This window comes from Sus scrofa, chromosome 4, assembly GCF_054392235.1.
Source record: "Sus scrofa isolate SSC_HxYL_T2T_F1_AM1 chromosome 4, Sscrofa_HxYL_maternal_Yorkshire_Landrace_v2.0, whole genome shotgun sequence".
Lineage (NCBI taxonomy): Eukaryota > Metazoa > Chordata > Mammalia > Artiodactyla > Suidae > Sus > Sus scrofa.
The window spans coordinates 130,853,568-130,868,439 of NC_139386.1; the positions used below are offsets into that span (position 1 = coordinate 130,853,568).

General features: G+C 40.8%; 1 protein-coding gene across 50 annotated transcripts in view; it reads left to right on the plus strand.

Annotated features, from left to right (window-relative positions):
• The first annotated feature begins 2,023 nt into the window (after positions 1-2,023).
• Positions 2,024-14,872, plus strand: part of HFM1 (helicase for meiosis 1) — an 84,729-nt gene continuing 71,880 nt past the window's right edge. For 15 of the 50 annotated variants that reach the window (XR_014844803.1, XR_014844804.1, XR_014844814.1 and 12 more), the window contains exons 1-3: positions 2,024-2,089; positions 6,322-6,419; positions 13,082-13,391. Coding sequence is in view for 17 of the 50 variants with exons in the window: in XM_013997387.3 (XP_013852841.3) it covers positions 6,362-6,419; positions 13,082-13,391 (368 nt within the window). In the remaining 33 variants the exon portion in view is untranslated. Of the gene's footprint in view, positions 2,090-2,253; positions 2,642-3,603; positions 3,732-6,321; positions 6,420-10,230; positions 10,423-11,040; positions 11,154-13,081; positions 13,392-14,872 lie in introns of those variants that run through there. The other 35 variants (XR_014844802.1, XR_014844809.1, XR_014844810.1 and 32 more) reach the window with 11 other exon arrangements.

Below are 14,872 nucleotides of genomic sequence, written 5' to 3' on the forward strand. Positions count from 1 at the left end.
TTGTGTTAGTAGAAAACTATCTTGTTCCTGTGAGATAAACAACAATTACTTGTCTTTTAAGCTCTTCAGACTTTCAGGAAACTATGTGTGTGTGTATTTATTTATTTTAGGGCCACACCTGTGGCATATGGAAGTTCCAGGGCTAGGGGTGGAATCGGCTTATGCCACAGCCATAGCAACTTGGTATCGGAGCCACATTTGCAACCTACACCATAACTCATTGCAATACCTAATACTTAACCCATTGCGTGAGGCCAGGGATGGACCCCACATCCTCATGGATACTAGTCGATTTATTACTGCTGAGCCACAATGGGAACTCCCAGGAAACTCTATTTTGACAATTCCCCCCACCCTTTTATTTGAAATGAATACCCCTTGTTAGTCCACAGCATGCCCCCAAATGAATCAAAGACCTAAACATAAGAACTAGAACAGTAAAACTCTTAGAAGAAAACACTGGAGTAAATGTTCATGATATTGGAATTTGGCAATGACTTCATGCATAGGACATCAAAAGCACAGGTGAAAGAAAAACATTAACTGGACTTTACCAAAATTGAAAGCTTTTGTGCATCAAAGGATACTATCAAGAAAGCAAGAAGAAAACCTACTGAAAGGGAGAAAATATTTGCAAATCATATATCTGATAAAGGATTAATATTCAGAATCTTTTCAAATATATAATTCAAAAGATAATAGTAACAAAAAGATAATACAAAAAGTTGGCAAAAGGAGTTCCTGCCATGGTGCAGTGGGTTAAGAATCCAATTGCAGGGCCTCAGCTCACTGTGACAGTGGGTTCCATTTCTGGTCTGATGCGGTGGGTTAAAAGATCTGGGTTTGACACAGCTGCTGTGGTGTAGGTTGCAGCTGTGGCTGGGATTCAGTCCCTAGCCTGGGAACTTCCATACGCCGTGGGTGCAGCCCTTAAAAAAAAAAAAAAAAAAAAGTTGGTGGAGGACCTGAATAGACATTTCCCCAGAGAAGATATTAAAATAGCCAGTAAGCACTTGCAAAGATGTTCAGCATCATTAGTCCTTAGGGAAATGCAAAGCAAAACCATAACAGAGATACCACCTCTTATCTACTACGATGGTTATAATTTGTAAAAAATGGAAACTAACAAGTGTTGGCAAGGAAGTGGAGAAATCAGAATCTTCTGCATTAGTAGTGAAACGGTAAAGTGGTCTGGAGTAAATCACATTTTGGTGATTTTTCAAAAAATTAAACTTGAGTTATCATATGACCGAGCAATTCCACTCCTAGATATATATCTAAATAACTGAAAGCAGGGCCTCAGCGCAAATATTTGTACACCCATTTCTTTTGCCTATTTCTTTTTTTTTTAAAAGGGCCACACTCGCGGCATATAGAGGTTCCCAGCCTAGGGGTCCCATCGGAGCAACACCTGCCGGCCTACAAGACAGCTACAGCAACGCCAGATCTGAGCCGCGTCTGCAACGTACATCACAGCTCATGGCAACGCCGGATCCTTAACCCACTGAGCGAGGCCAGGGATCGAACCCGTAACCTCATGACTCCTAGGCGGATTCGTTTCCACCCGCCACGCAGGGCCCTGCTGTTAATCTATTTTTGCAGCCCACATTATTCACAAGCGCCTAAAGGTTGGAAACAAGGGGTGAAAGGATAAACAAAATGTGTATGTACATACAAATGGAACATTCAGCCTTAAAAAAGGAATGAAATTCCCACATTTGCTACAACGTGATGAATTCTGAAAACATTACAAATATGGAATAAGCCAGACACGACCAAGACTCTAGGATTTCCCTTCTACGAGGTGCCCAGGAAAGGCATTCTTAGGGAGGAAAGGAGAACACAGGTGCTTCCAGAAGGTGGGGAAAGGATTTTAGAGTTTTAGGCCGCAGTACCCGGAGAGCGATCTATTTAAAAGGAGTTTCAAACTTCTGGAAGGAAAGAGGAGACGGTGGAAGGGAGAGAGGGGCCCGGCGATCCATCGCTTGGAGCTCGGCTGAGCCGGCCTGGGGGCCCGGCGGGTGAATCGGCGCTCGGCTCCGAGGGCCGCCGGGAGCTGGGAGCGCGGAGCCGGCCGCCCGCGGAGAAGGTGGGGCCTGGGGCCGGGCCGTCCGGCGGGGAGGCGGCGGCCCGGCGGGGAGGAGGGGACGGGGGCGGCGGCCCGGCGGGGAGGAGGCGGGCCTGGAGCCCGGGGGCCGGCGCGCGGCCTTCGGAGCCGAGGGCGGGGCGGGCGAGGCGTGGCCCCGGCCGGGCGCGCGGCTCCTCAGCCGCCGGCTGTGTGAGGGGCGAGGCCGGAGGCGGCCCCGGCGGGGGCGGCCTCCCTCCGAGCCCGCGGCTCCTGCTCTGCCTGCGCGGCCCCCAGAGCCCGCGGGGGTATCCCCCGTGCGTCTCGGCCCCGCGAGGGCTGTGGGCGCGGGCGCGGCGGCCGGGGGGCCGGCTCGGGCTCAGCGGACACCCCACAGCCCCGGTGCGCTTCCTGCTGGAGCCTGTGACCCCGTGGGTCCCCTCGGGCTGGGGGTCGGAGGTCAGGACCCCCCCCCCCCCCCCCCGGTCTGGGTGGCCGAGGCTCAGAGACGCACGGTGGTAATTGGCTCCCAAGATCTTGCTGACTCTGTCCGGTTCCCTGCAGGCATTTCTGAGGGTGGGTTTCCCAGCAGGTGTTGGTCTCAGCGTCTTTACTGACTCCCAGTTTCTGGCAGATCAGTATTTTATGTCTGGGGTTGTGTACGTTTGAAATAAGACTATTTCTGAGGGTGAAAATTGTAAGGAGTAACTAATAGATCTGAACATTTATATAGTAAGGATTATAGAAGGTAAGATGCCTACTGTGACCAAGTAACCAGTTAAGGCGCAGGTCCTCTCAACACTGAACAGATTATGCAGTCACAGAAACAGTATGAGTTATTTTAAGGTCTGTTAGAGCAGAAGTGGGCGCTTAAAAAATAAAATGCGTAATTCTATACCACATGTTGAAACTAGAACTTTGTAAAACTAATCTAACGTGGAAACTTACTCAGAAAATCTGACTCTAAACCTAAAACTTAAAATTAATTAACCCAACATCTGTAATCTCCTACAATCATAAACTCATACTGAGATGTGGTGAGGTCCCTTGTAGGGCCTGTGTTAAAAAAAATTAATACCTAACGCAAGTGTCAAATTCATGGTCCTTTAGAAGCTTCTTGATTTCATCACATGAGTCCTGAATAGAAAAAAAATCACCTTTTAAAATTGAAGTTTAGAGATTTGGGGGTGAAATTTTAAGTCTCAATTGATGGAAGATTATTTTTATTTAAAATTATGTTTATAGGAGTTCCCATTGTGGCTCAGTGGGTTAAGAACCTGATGTAATCTCTGTGGGGATGTGGGTTCCATCCCTGGAATCGCCCAATGGCTCAAGGACTGGCTGGCTGTTGTAGATGCATTGCAGATATGCTTAAGTCCCGTGTTACTGTGCCAGTGGTGTAGACCTGCAGCTGCAGCTCCCATTCCACCCCTGGCCCAGGAACTTCCATATGCCACATGTGCAGCTATGAAAAGAAAAAAAAAAATTTTTTTTTTTTTTTTTTGTAAAATGATCATTGCTAATGCATTTATTCCACAGTGAATTCTTAAGGACCATCTATTATGTGCCCGGCCCTGTTCTGGGTTGTTGGAGTATATTAGTGAGCAAAAAGTCCTTGCTGCTTCTACAGGGAGTGTGATAAACAACTGAACGTATAATATGCCAGGTATCAATTAGTACTGTGAAGAAAAATAAGGCACAATATGGGCATGGAGAATTTTAGATAAAAGGTGTTTTTTATAGGATTGCTTCAGAACTGTATACGTAATGTTTTTATTCTGAATCCAAATACATTACCTTCTTTTATGCCAGAACTAGAAATCAAACTGAAAGTTCTTTTGAAAATATTTGCTATTTATATAGAAGGTTTTTCAATTAGTTTATCTAATGATTTTTTTTTTGGAAACACTTTTTTTTTTTTTAGCGATTTTTATTTTTTCCATTATAGTTGGTTTACAGTATTCTGTCAGTTTCTGCTGTACAGCAAAGTGACCCAGTCACTCTCTCTCTCTCTCTCTCTCTCACACACACACACACACACACACACACACACATTCCTTTTCTCACATTGTCCTCCATCATGTTCCATCGCAAGTGACTAGATATAGTTCCCTGTGCTATCATGTTGCCCATCCACTCCAAATGCAATAGTTTGCACCTATTACTCCCAGACTCCCAGTCCACCCACTCCCTCCTCCTCCCCTCAGCAACCAAAAGTCTGTTCCCCAAATCCATGAGTTTCTTTTCTGTGGAAAGGTTCATTTGTGCCATATATTAGATTCCAGATATAAGTAATATTATATGGTATTTGTCTTTCTCTTTCTGGCTTCACTTAGTATGAGGGTCTCTAGTTCCATCCATGTTGCTGCAAATGGCTTTATTTTGTTCTTTTTTATGGCTGAGTAATATTCCATGGTGTATATATACCACATCTTCTTGATCCATTCATCTGTTGATGGACATTTGGGTTGGGAAACACATTTTTAACTTGTTTTAGTAATTTTGTTTGCATTTTCTTTTAGAATAAAGAATTCAAAGATTTTCTACTCAAATTCTGAGGTAGCATAGCCATGTAAAAGTGGTCTGGTGTGTTTTAATTTGGAAAACTTTTCTTGTTGTTTAAAAATTATATAGCTCTCCTAAGCCTAGAAAGGGAACATTTTATTTGTTACTTTTTGGATAACATAGAAACATGATTGGCATTTTTATTTATGCTTTATAAGGTAATTGTTTTCCACTTCTGAAATCCTCTGCTTAAATAAAGATGTGAGAGACTAGGCTGGCAACTTTTGAGTGACTCCCTTCTGCTCCCACCTTCTTATCCTAGGCTTCTGTTCATACAGTGAAATTGTTTTAGATGTTTATACAACTATGCTAATTTATCTAAACTTTTATGACTTCATTTTCTTGGTGATGGAGCGATTAATAAATTGAAAAAAACAAAGGTCAGTTAAGTTAAACAGATGGAAAGGGGAAGATCCCGATAACTAAATCAATGAAAAACTCCACAGTATAATGATGAAGGAAGAACAGTCTTAATGTGAACCCAGGTTTAGCTGTCTTGTTAGCAGCATTCTGTCAAGGGCTGCACGTGGCAGCCTTCCTCTTTCCCGTGAGGTCCTTGCGCTTCAGGGAGGATGACGGACCAGCTCCGACTGGGGAGTAGAGATTTCGCCACGAGGTGGCACTCAGAGCCTTTTTTCAGTTTTAGTTTCCAGCCTAAGGAAACAGCTAAGGAAAGACTTGCAGTGTGTTAACTATCCAGAATAAATAGAAACGTGATTTCTATTTTATGATTTGTGCATCTTATTTCACGTTTTGTCATATAGAATTTTTCTATCACGTTTCAGAATTTAGAAAAAAATTGGGTTGTAGTATTGATGTGCGGGAGAAGAATTGCAGTGTTACAGGAATCTACAGAAGTGGTCCTGCTGTCTCCTATCAAATTTGAGGCTTTGTTCGTATAAAATAGATTTTTATTATATTCCCAGGTAGCTAATGCTGAATGCTTTTATCCTTTACATTTAGATAACATCTCTGAATGTAAGTTATCTTTTAAAAAGGGAATGTAAACATATATATGTTATATAATATGAATGTAAATATATGTGTATATATTAAACTCTTGAATTTTTTTATTTTGAACAAGTTCAAACATATATGAAAATAGAGAACATCACAAGGAACTCCATGTACCTAATTACATAGCTTTAGCGATTATCTCATTGCCAATCTTTTTTTGTCAAAACCCCTCAAAATTTCCCTCTTTATTTTAAAGGGAATCCCTGCGTATATACACAGTGTATTGTTAGAGACACAGATATTCGCAATAAAACACACTATCCTAACTCTAATGTAATGGTATGAACAAAGTATTTTAAGAGCCTTAAAAGAGCCATTAATTCTGCTTTGGGTAAGAGGACAAATTCCAGAGAAGCCCTTGAAGAAGAAATGACATTTGACCTGACTGTGAAGGATGGGTAGGAATTTGTCAGGTGGAAAGTAGAAGGGAAACACGTTCCGGGTATCGGTGCAGCGTGGAGAGAGTGGTACACATGTGAATATGCATGAAGGAGAGGAGAACAGAGAATAATGTGTTTGAATATTTAAGCGCTTTGGAGGAAGTTGCAGAAGATAACTGCTGAAAGGCAATCTGTGTTTATCTTAGGAAATTAATGTTTATAGTTCATGGGTTCAGAAGTTTTTCCTACATCTTTGTAAACTGAATATAAACTACTTTTTCTGTATTTTTTTAGATTTATGACGGAGTCCAGTTTTTAGCAATGCTGAGATCACATGACTCCTTGTGTTCTTTGGATAATTTATTTTTTGAAAAAACAGATGAAGCTGAAAAGTAAGTCTGCCTTAGAGAATGATAATATATTGTTTTAGGGGTTTTGGTTTTTTAAGGAGTTTTAGTTTTCTCTCTGGTAACCTTGTAAATAAAAAATGAGGGATCAACAGAATGATGTTCAGGTTATCTATTTGGTAAACATGAAATTCAGATAAGAGGGAGTTTAACATATTACATGTTGTAATTTTAAAAATAGGGTAGACTCCTGCCTTTTTGACTTTCATTTATTTGTATTTCGGATTTGTTCAAATTAGTTTTGGCTAAAGACTGGCAGTAACGTTGGTTGCTCAGGACACAGAGATGGTGGCACCTTTGGAATCTGAGAGGGCAGAGTGCCACAGGCCAAGTGAGCTAGGCACGCTCAGTGCAGCTGGAAGGAGGGTGGAGGTAAAGATGAGGGCCCAAGGAATGAGAACAGGGAGTCTGCTAAACCCTGGCTTTTATGGATTTTCCAGTGGGAATTGCTTTAATTTTTCTATGTATTTATCCTATTATGTTATCCTATTTTAATGACATATTGAGTAAATCGTTACTTCACTTATTCTTTCATTCGAATATTGATTGAATACTGAAAGGGATTTTAAGAGGAGGAAATAAACTTTTACTTTAAAAACTTCAAGTCTCCTTGAGGTTAACACACATGTGGAAAGGTCATTATTAAATAATTGTGACCATGTAATTCAAACTGGGATACTTTGTGTGTGTGTGTGTGTGTGTGTGTGTGTGTGTCTTTTTAGGGCTCCACCCACGGCATATGGAGGTTCCAGTCTAGGGGTCCAATTGGAGCTACAGCTGTCGGCCTACACCACAGCCACAGCAGTCCCAGATCTGAGCCACTTCTGCAACCCACTGAGCAAGGCCAGGGATTGGACCCATGTCCTCACGGATACTAGTTGGGTTCATTAACCACTGAGCCACGACAGAAACTCCCAAAATGGGACACTTTCGAGAGTGAAAGAGTGTATCCAGCTGGGACACCAGCTGTTAATCAGGACTGGCCTAGGCAAATTTGGAACATAGGATTGCAGTATAACGTCAAAGAAAAGTGCAAAGCAAATGATAAGCATATATTCACGTGAAGAAATTTCTGATGTGGAGGGCAACAGGTCAGACTGACTGGGTCAGGCTTTATGATAACTGGCAGAGACCTCTGGTGGCTTTGAAGGATTTGATAATTCTGATAAGCAGAGAGGGGGTGGACATTTGAAGACACAGTGCTACATCAAGAGAAAGTGAATGGATGTGGAAGAACTCACGGTACCTTTAGAGGACAGTGTATCGAGAAGTTTCCTCGAAGAGACGGAAAGAGTCATAAAGGAGAAACAGTGAAACAGAAAGTTAGAAAAGTAAGCTAAGGATATATTGTGGTGGTATTGAATGCCAGAATAAGAACCTTGGACATGGCTTGATGTCTTAAAAGCTATGGAATCAATAAACATTTATTGAATAATATGCCTAACTATAGAAAGCAGTGTGCTAATACTATTGGTGTACGTAGAAATAAAAAGAAAACTTTAGATGTTTGCAGTATAGGGTAGCAGATCTATCGGACTACCATCTTTCTGTTATTTACCTGCAGACATACCCAGAGACACACATACCGTACATGGAAAGCTGAGAGACATATTATAGGTTCAAAGTGTACTTAAACAGAGGGAAGGGAGGAAATCCTAGGGAACCTGGAGACCGTGTGAATGTAAGATTTGAACTGGATTTTGAATGAATATGAACTCCAGTCCCTAGAACAGTACCTGCCACGTGGTACTCAGTAAATAATAGTTGAATGGATTAATAAATGAAAAAAGAAACAGTTAAACTTCTATAGATGGATATGGGGTAGTGTGGGGTATAAGAGCAAGCCAAATAAAGAAACTATTTTTTGAACAAAGTTGAGGAGGAACAGAATGTATTATCTACTTGGCATATTAGTAGTTCACTTTGGCCTGGACTATAAGGTACACATAGGAGAATTGAAACTCTAAGGTGACCTAAGGCCACTAGGAAGTCTGTCATTGTTTGGAAGCCACTGAAGGATTTTGGATGGAATAATAAAATTGTGACGAAAACAATTCTGAATTAAAGCAATGGGAGTGTCTAGAATAGAGAAAGGCTGGAGGCAGTGAGGCCAGTTAACACACTATTATTCTCGGGAGTTCCCATCATGGCTCCGCGGGTTACAAACCCGACTAGTATCCATGAAGATGCCGGTTTGATCCCTGGCCTCGCTTAATGGGTTAAGGATGCAGCATTGCTGTGAGCTATGGTGTAGGTTTCGGACGTGGCTCAGATCGAGCGTTGCTGTGGCTGTGCCTGTGGCTGTGCCTGCAGCTCTGATTTGACCCTTGGCCTGGGGACTTCCACATGCCACAGGTGCGGCCCTAAAAAGCAAAAACAAAAAAAAATTATTGTTCTCAACGAGACCTAGCTGGTTAGAGCCTTGATAAGGATACTGCTAATGAAAATACAAGGAATGATAAATTCAAGAACTTTTATAAGGAAGATGCAGTAAGACCTGGGTGTGTGTGGAGTTCCCTGGTGGCCTAGCTGTTAAGAACTCAGCATTGTCACTGCTGAGGCTGGGGCGACTGCTGTGGCTTGAGTTGGATCCCTGGCCTGGAAACTTCCACATGCCATGTGTACAGCTGAAACAACAACAGCAACAACAAACCTGGTGTGTATCTGTGTAGCCTGGGTAAAAGGTTGTATTATGGTTTGCATTCGGGGTAACTGGAAAGTAGGGAAATCGTAAGGTAGATTCGATTTTCTGGGGAGGCGGATTAGGAGAGCTAGATGTGCGCTTTTTATATCTTGTAAACATCTTTCTTGGATTTTCAGGAATAGTCTCTGTGCAGAAAAGTGAATATACCAGGCCTAAACTGCTCTCTTAGAAAAGGCCTGCTTGCAAGGTTGGCCTTAAGCTGGAGTCTGGGAACTCAGATGTTAGGAAGGTTTCCACCATTAACTGATAAGAATGGCTCACTGTGCATTAACTGTTTGTAAAAATAGTATGGTTTGTGCTAAACATCTACCCTTCTGGGAATCTGGAATGGAGGTGTGGGCCAGAGAGGGGGTGCCCATGTGATAAGCTGCCAATAAAAATCCGCATGTTTTGTTTCTAATGACTTCCCTGGCTGGCAGCATTTCACATGTGTTGTCACAACTCATTGCTGGGGGAGTGGAACACATCTTGTGTTATTCTTTGGAAACTTGTGCCGGTTTCCCTTGGGCATCACCTCACAGTCACGAGTAGGACTATATGCTGAGAGTCCTGTGAGTCATCCTGGAAATCGTTGACCCGGTGGTGATCTTGGGGACCCAGTGACATCGTCCTAAATTTCCGTTGCTTTAGTGTATTGTCAGACAGTTTCTCAGACATTGTGAGATAATGTGTTGCAGATATATATACATTTTTAAATTTTATGGCCGGACCTGTGGCATATGGAAGTTCCCAGGCCAGGAATTGAATCTGAGCCACAGTTATGACCTGTGTTGCCACTGAGGCTATGCCGGATCTTTTCACCCACTGTGCTGAGCTAGGGATCAAATCTACTTCCTGGAGCTGCAGGGATGCCACTGTTGCACACCAGCAGGAACCCCAAGACTCCATTGTTAATTTGTAATAATGTTTTAGGAATACTCTAGAATACCAATAATGGTGTCGTTTACACACTTATGACCCATGATTCATTGTCAGGTGTGCCATCGGTAATTTGTAACTTGTATTGGTTACGATGCTAAAGTGTCGGAATGATTTACTGCTCTCTTTTTATTTTATTTTAAAAATTAAAAAAATTTTTTTTTGTCTTTTTAGGGCCACACCCACAGCGTATGAAAGTTCCCAAGCTAGAAGTCAAAATGGAGCTTCAACTGCCAGCCTACTCTACAGCCACAGCAATGCCAAATCCAAGCCATAGCTGCCACCTACACCACAGCTCACGGCAACGTAGGATCCTTAACCCACTGAGTGAGGCCAGGGATCGAACCTGCATCCTCATGGATACTGGTCAGTTTCTTAATCTGCTGAGCCACAATGGGAGCCCTTGCTCTCTTTGTTTTATATTGGACCAGATTTAAAATTCCTGTAACAAGCATTTGAATTGAAGAAAAGCTAGTGGAATTATAGCCATTACTTAGGTGGCATATCTCACACAAGCGTCATTAGTCCCATGACACACAAAGAAAAAAGATTGAGATTGCTGCTGTGTAGGGATAAATCAAAGTCCCCACAGAGGGGAGTTCCTGTCGTGGCGCAGTGGTTAACGAATCCGACTAGGAACCATGAGGTTGCGGGTTCGGTCCCTGCCCTTGCTCAGTGGGTTAAGGATCCAGCGTTGCCGTGAGCTGTGGTGTAGGCTGCAGATGAGGCTGGGATCCCTCATTGCTGTGGCTCTGGCGTAGGCCGGTGGCTACGGCTCCAATTCGACCCCTAGCCTGGGAACCTCCATATGCTGCAGGGGCGGCCCAAGAAATAGCAAAAAGACAAAAAAAAAAAAAAAAGTCCCCACAGAAAGATAGTGTATTAAGTTTAAGAGTCTGTAATTGAGTAACGTTTAGTTAATAAACACAGTTTCTAATGTTATATCTTTATTAACATATTTTCACATATTTCTATTTTATATAGATACCCAGACAATGAAAAATCATTAGATTGGTTTCTCCCACCTGCTCCATTGATTTCAGAAATTCCAGATACTCAAGCATTAGAGGAAGACATGCAAAGTCATAAACTGTTAGGTAAATTATGGCATATTTGTTGTGAAGTCAAACCCATTCAGCTCAGATCAATATAAGAAAAAATCTAGTAACATTAAAATACTACTTCTTTTATTTTAATGGAATAAAATGAAAGGTAAAGACTTCTCTTACTCAAAATAGTGTCCACCAAATCTTACAATCTGAAGCATTTTCCCTCTCCATAGATATATATATATACATATGTAATGTTACATGCACTAAATATACTTTCACACACACCTGTTACATTGTTTTGTGAATTTGTTTCCTGTACTATTAAAACTGTCACTGCTGTTTAGTTTTTTCCTTGTCCTTTACTAAAGGTAGGGTCCTTTGGTTTAGGAAACCAGATTTATGAAATTATATTGAGCAAAAACAACAAGATGTAGAAAATTATATGTAGTTCGTTGCCACTTTTATAAAGCTAGGAAACAAGCACACTAAACAATATATGTGATCTAATGTGATATTGTTGGTAAAATTTTGATTTTTGAGCAAAAACAGACTCAAAGACTAAAGATTAACTTACAGTTACCACGTGGGACAGGTTGGGGGGGGAGGGATGAACTAGAGCTTTGGAATTGGCATGTGAACCCGGTCATGTAAGAATGATTGGCCAATGGGGAGCTGCGATGTAGCACAGGGATCTCTACCTAATACTCTGTGATACTCCACATGGGAAAAGAATCTGAAAAAGAATGAATGTGGGTGTATGTATAACTGAATCACTTTGTTGTGTGGGAGAAATTATCACAACATTGTAAGTCAACTATACTTCAATAAAACCTCAGAAAAATTAATAAAATAAAAAGCAAAGGTCTTTCAGAGAGAAAAATAAAAAATCATTCAAGAGCACAAAAATTTTTTAAAAGTAAATTGGTAGGTTCATGTATGTACTTTTTATTAAGCTTCATAATTTTTATATGTTTTATATATGAAAATATGTTATATACTCTTGTATGTACCAAATAATGTATAGATTATATAGAGTATGTATATACACACACATATAATAGTATAGATATATACATAGATGATAAAGCAAATTTAAGCACTAATAGGGCCTCCAGCTTCCTTCCAAACTTTTCAAAGATAATTGTAAAGTCTTTGTAAAGAAACCTTTAAAATTCTGTCACTTTCTAGGAACCATGAGGTTGCGGGTTCGGTCCCTGCCCTTGCTCAGTGGGTTAATGATCCGGCGTTGCCGTGAGCTGTGGTGTAGGTTGCAGACGCGGCTCGGATTCCGCGTTGCTGTGGCTCTGGCGTAGGCCGGTGGCTACAGCTCCAATTCGACCCCTAGCCTGGGAACCTCCATATGCCGAGGGAGCGGCCCAAGAAATAGCAACAACAACAACAACAACAACAACAACAACAACAAAATTAAAAAAAAAAAAAATTCTGTCACTTTGACGAAAGCAGTCCTTTATCTTGATTTTTAGAAGCAGGATTACAAAGTTAAAAACATTGTATCATGTATTTTAATCTGAATCATATTCAGTAACATTTTTATGATTGGTCATTGTATTTCTGTATGTAAGTTATTTATATAAATTTTTAAACCCTCATAATTACTTATACAATTATGTCCCTATAGTAGATAAAATACTTAAATATTACAATTTGATTATTTCTGTGGGTCAGGAATTAGATCTATTTTATAATGTAGGTTTTATACATATTTCAAATTTAATTTTAATATTCTTAACTAATTTCTGAGTATCCTTCATTGATACGATATACCATAAGAGTAACAACTTACCTGTATTTCAGAATCGTATATGGCATTACAGATTTTCTTGTTATACTAATACTTTTATTTTGGCTTTCATATTTACCTAGTAAACTCTTGAAAATTGAAATTTTTCTATCATCATTCTGAAAGCTTATTTCCAAGAACAGGTAGTAATTAATATATTCTATTTTTGTAGGTCAGAAAAAGAGGTCAAAAATGTTAACATCCAATTTAAAGATAACTAATGAAGACACAAGTTATACTTCACCAACACAAAAATTCCAGTGTGCTTTCCCTTCTAATAAATACGAAGAAGGCGATCTAAATTTAGTAGGGGCAGGTAGCAATGACTTACATGTTGCTGGCAAGCTGACTTATGGTTCTCCTCAGAAGTACAAAAGTCACATTGGCCCTGAGATAGCACTTGAGAAAAATGTTCCAGATGATGCGAAAGTAGTTAATTTTGCATACGATAAAGGAGAGAGCACATCGGCCTTCCGAAAAAGGTAATCACTTAAATAAAATAAGTGATATTCAGTGATAAAGACAATTTATGTGTATATCCAGAAGTATGAGGTATGAGAGAATCTGAATGAGAAAAACAACAACAAGTAGAGTCTACCATGTACTAGACATTCTGGTAACTCTGGGATTCTTTTCATAGGGTCTTGCCTTTAGAGAACATACAGTTTATAGAGGGAAAGACAGTAAACAACTAAAAATTATCAATTGAGTACTCTTTGTACTGCTATTTTTTGATGAAATACAGGGTTGAGTAGATGTTCTCAAAGTCTTTGGTCTTAGGACCCTCTTACATTTAAACAATTATTGACGATTCCCATGAAGATTCTGCTAATTTGGGTTCTCTCTATTGATATTTAATCATATTAGAAATTAGAATTGGGAAAAAAGCATTATGGGAATCATTTTGATCCTATGAACTAAGCCTTGGCCATCGTTTGATTGCTGCTGTTAACATGGGGCCCGGCTCTTCTCTGCACAATCAGGGAAGGCTTTCCTGAAAACCAAGAGGTTTAAGCTTAACCTTAAAGAGGAAGAGAGTCAAGCTGAATGCAAACAAAGAAGGAGAGAGTTCCAGGCAGAAGGCATAGTATGTTCAGAAGCACTAAAGGGCACAGAGCTTGGCTTTAGTTTAAAGAGAGGATGATGAGAGATATGGTATGCAGGGACCAGGTCATTCATCGTCTCCTAGGCCATGGAACAGTTTATACTTTTTCTTAAGGCCGTACTTATTAACCTGTGGCACAGGTACTCACTGCTTCAGAATCACCTACAGTGCTTGTTAAAAATTTGGATTCCTGGTTCCTACTTTAGACCTATTAAATCACAGGAGGAACAGTTCTGAATGATGACAGTGTCTGAGGGGAGAGAGTAGCAGACTGATGTTGTGTGAGGGAGAAGCCACTGCATATAAACGCCTAAGAAACCGAGACGGTGGGCTCTTCAGTGGTTTGTCTGCATGAATGTTGAAATAACCCAGGTGATGGCAGAGTCTGGATTGAGAGGAAAATATTCTAAAGTGACCAGAGGTGGATGTGTGGTGTTTGCCATGAGGACGGTTCCCAGGTGGTGTAGCCAGATAGCACAGATACTTTGGTGAGAGAGTGGAAGAGTAATCCTACACATTTGGAGTGGGGACGAAGACTCTCAACCCTTAAGTACATTGCGTGGGGGAGGGGTAGCAGGGTGTGCTTTTTTTTTTTTTTTTCCTTCCACTCAAGAATTTTTAAGGAGCAAGTGTTTTCCAGGGCAAAGAAGTATTTTTGTTAAAAGAAGTAAATATAAAATTCAGAGAAAAAGTTGAGGACATGGGAGAGTTTGTCCCAGAGGACCTAGGAAGAGTCTGAGGTCAAGAGAATTTAGATGGCTAGTATGTAGGTAATATTTTTATGGCTTGGAAAAGACATATTTCAAACTCTCGTGTCACACGGCTGGAAGGTGGAGACACTTTGGATTTATACCCAGG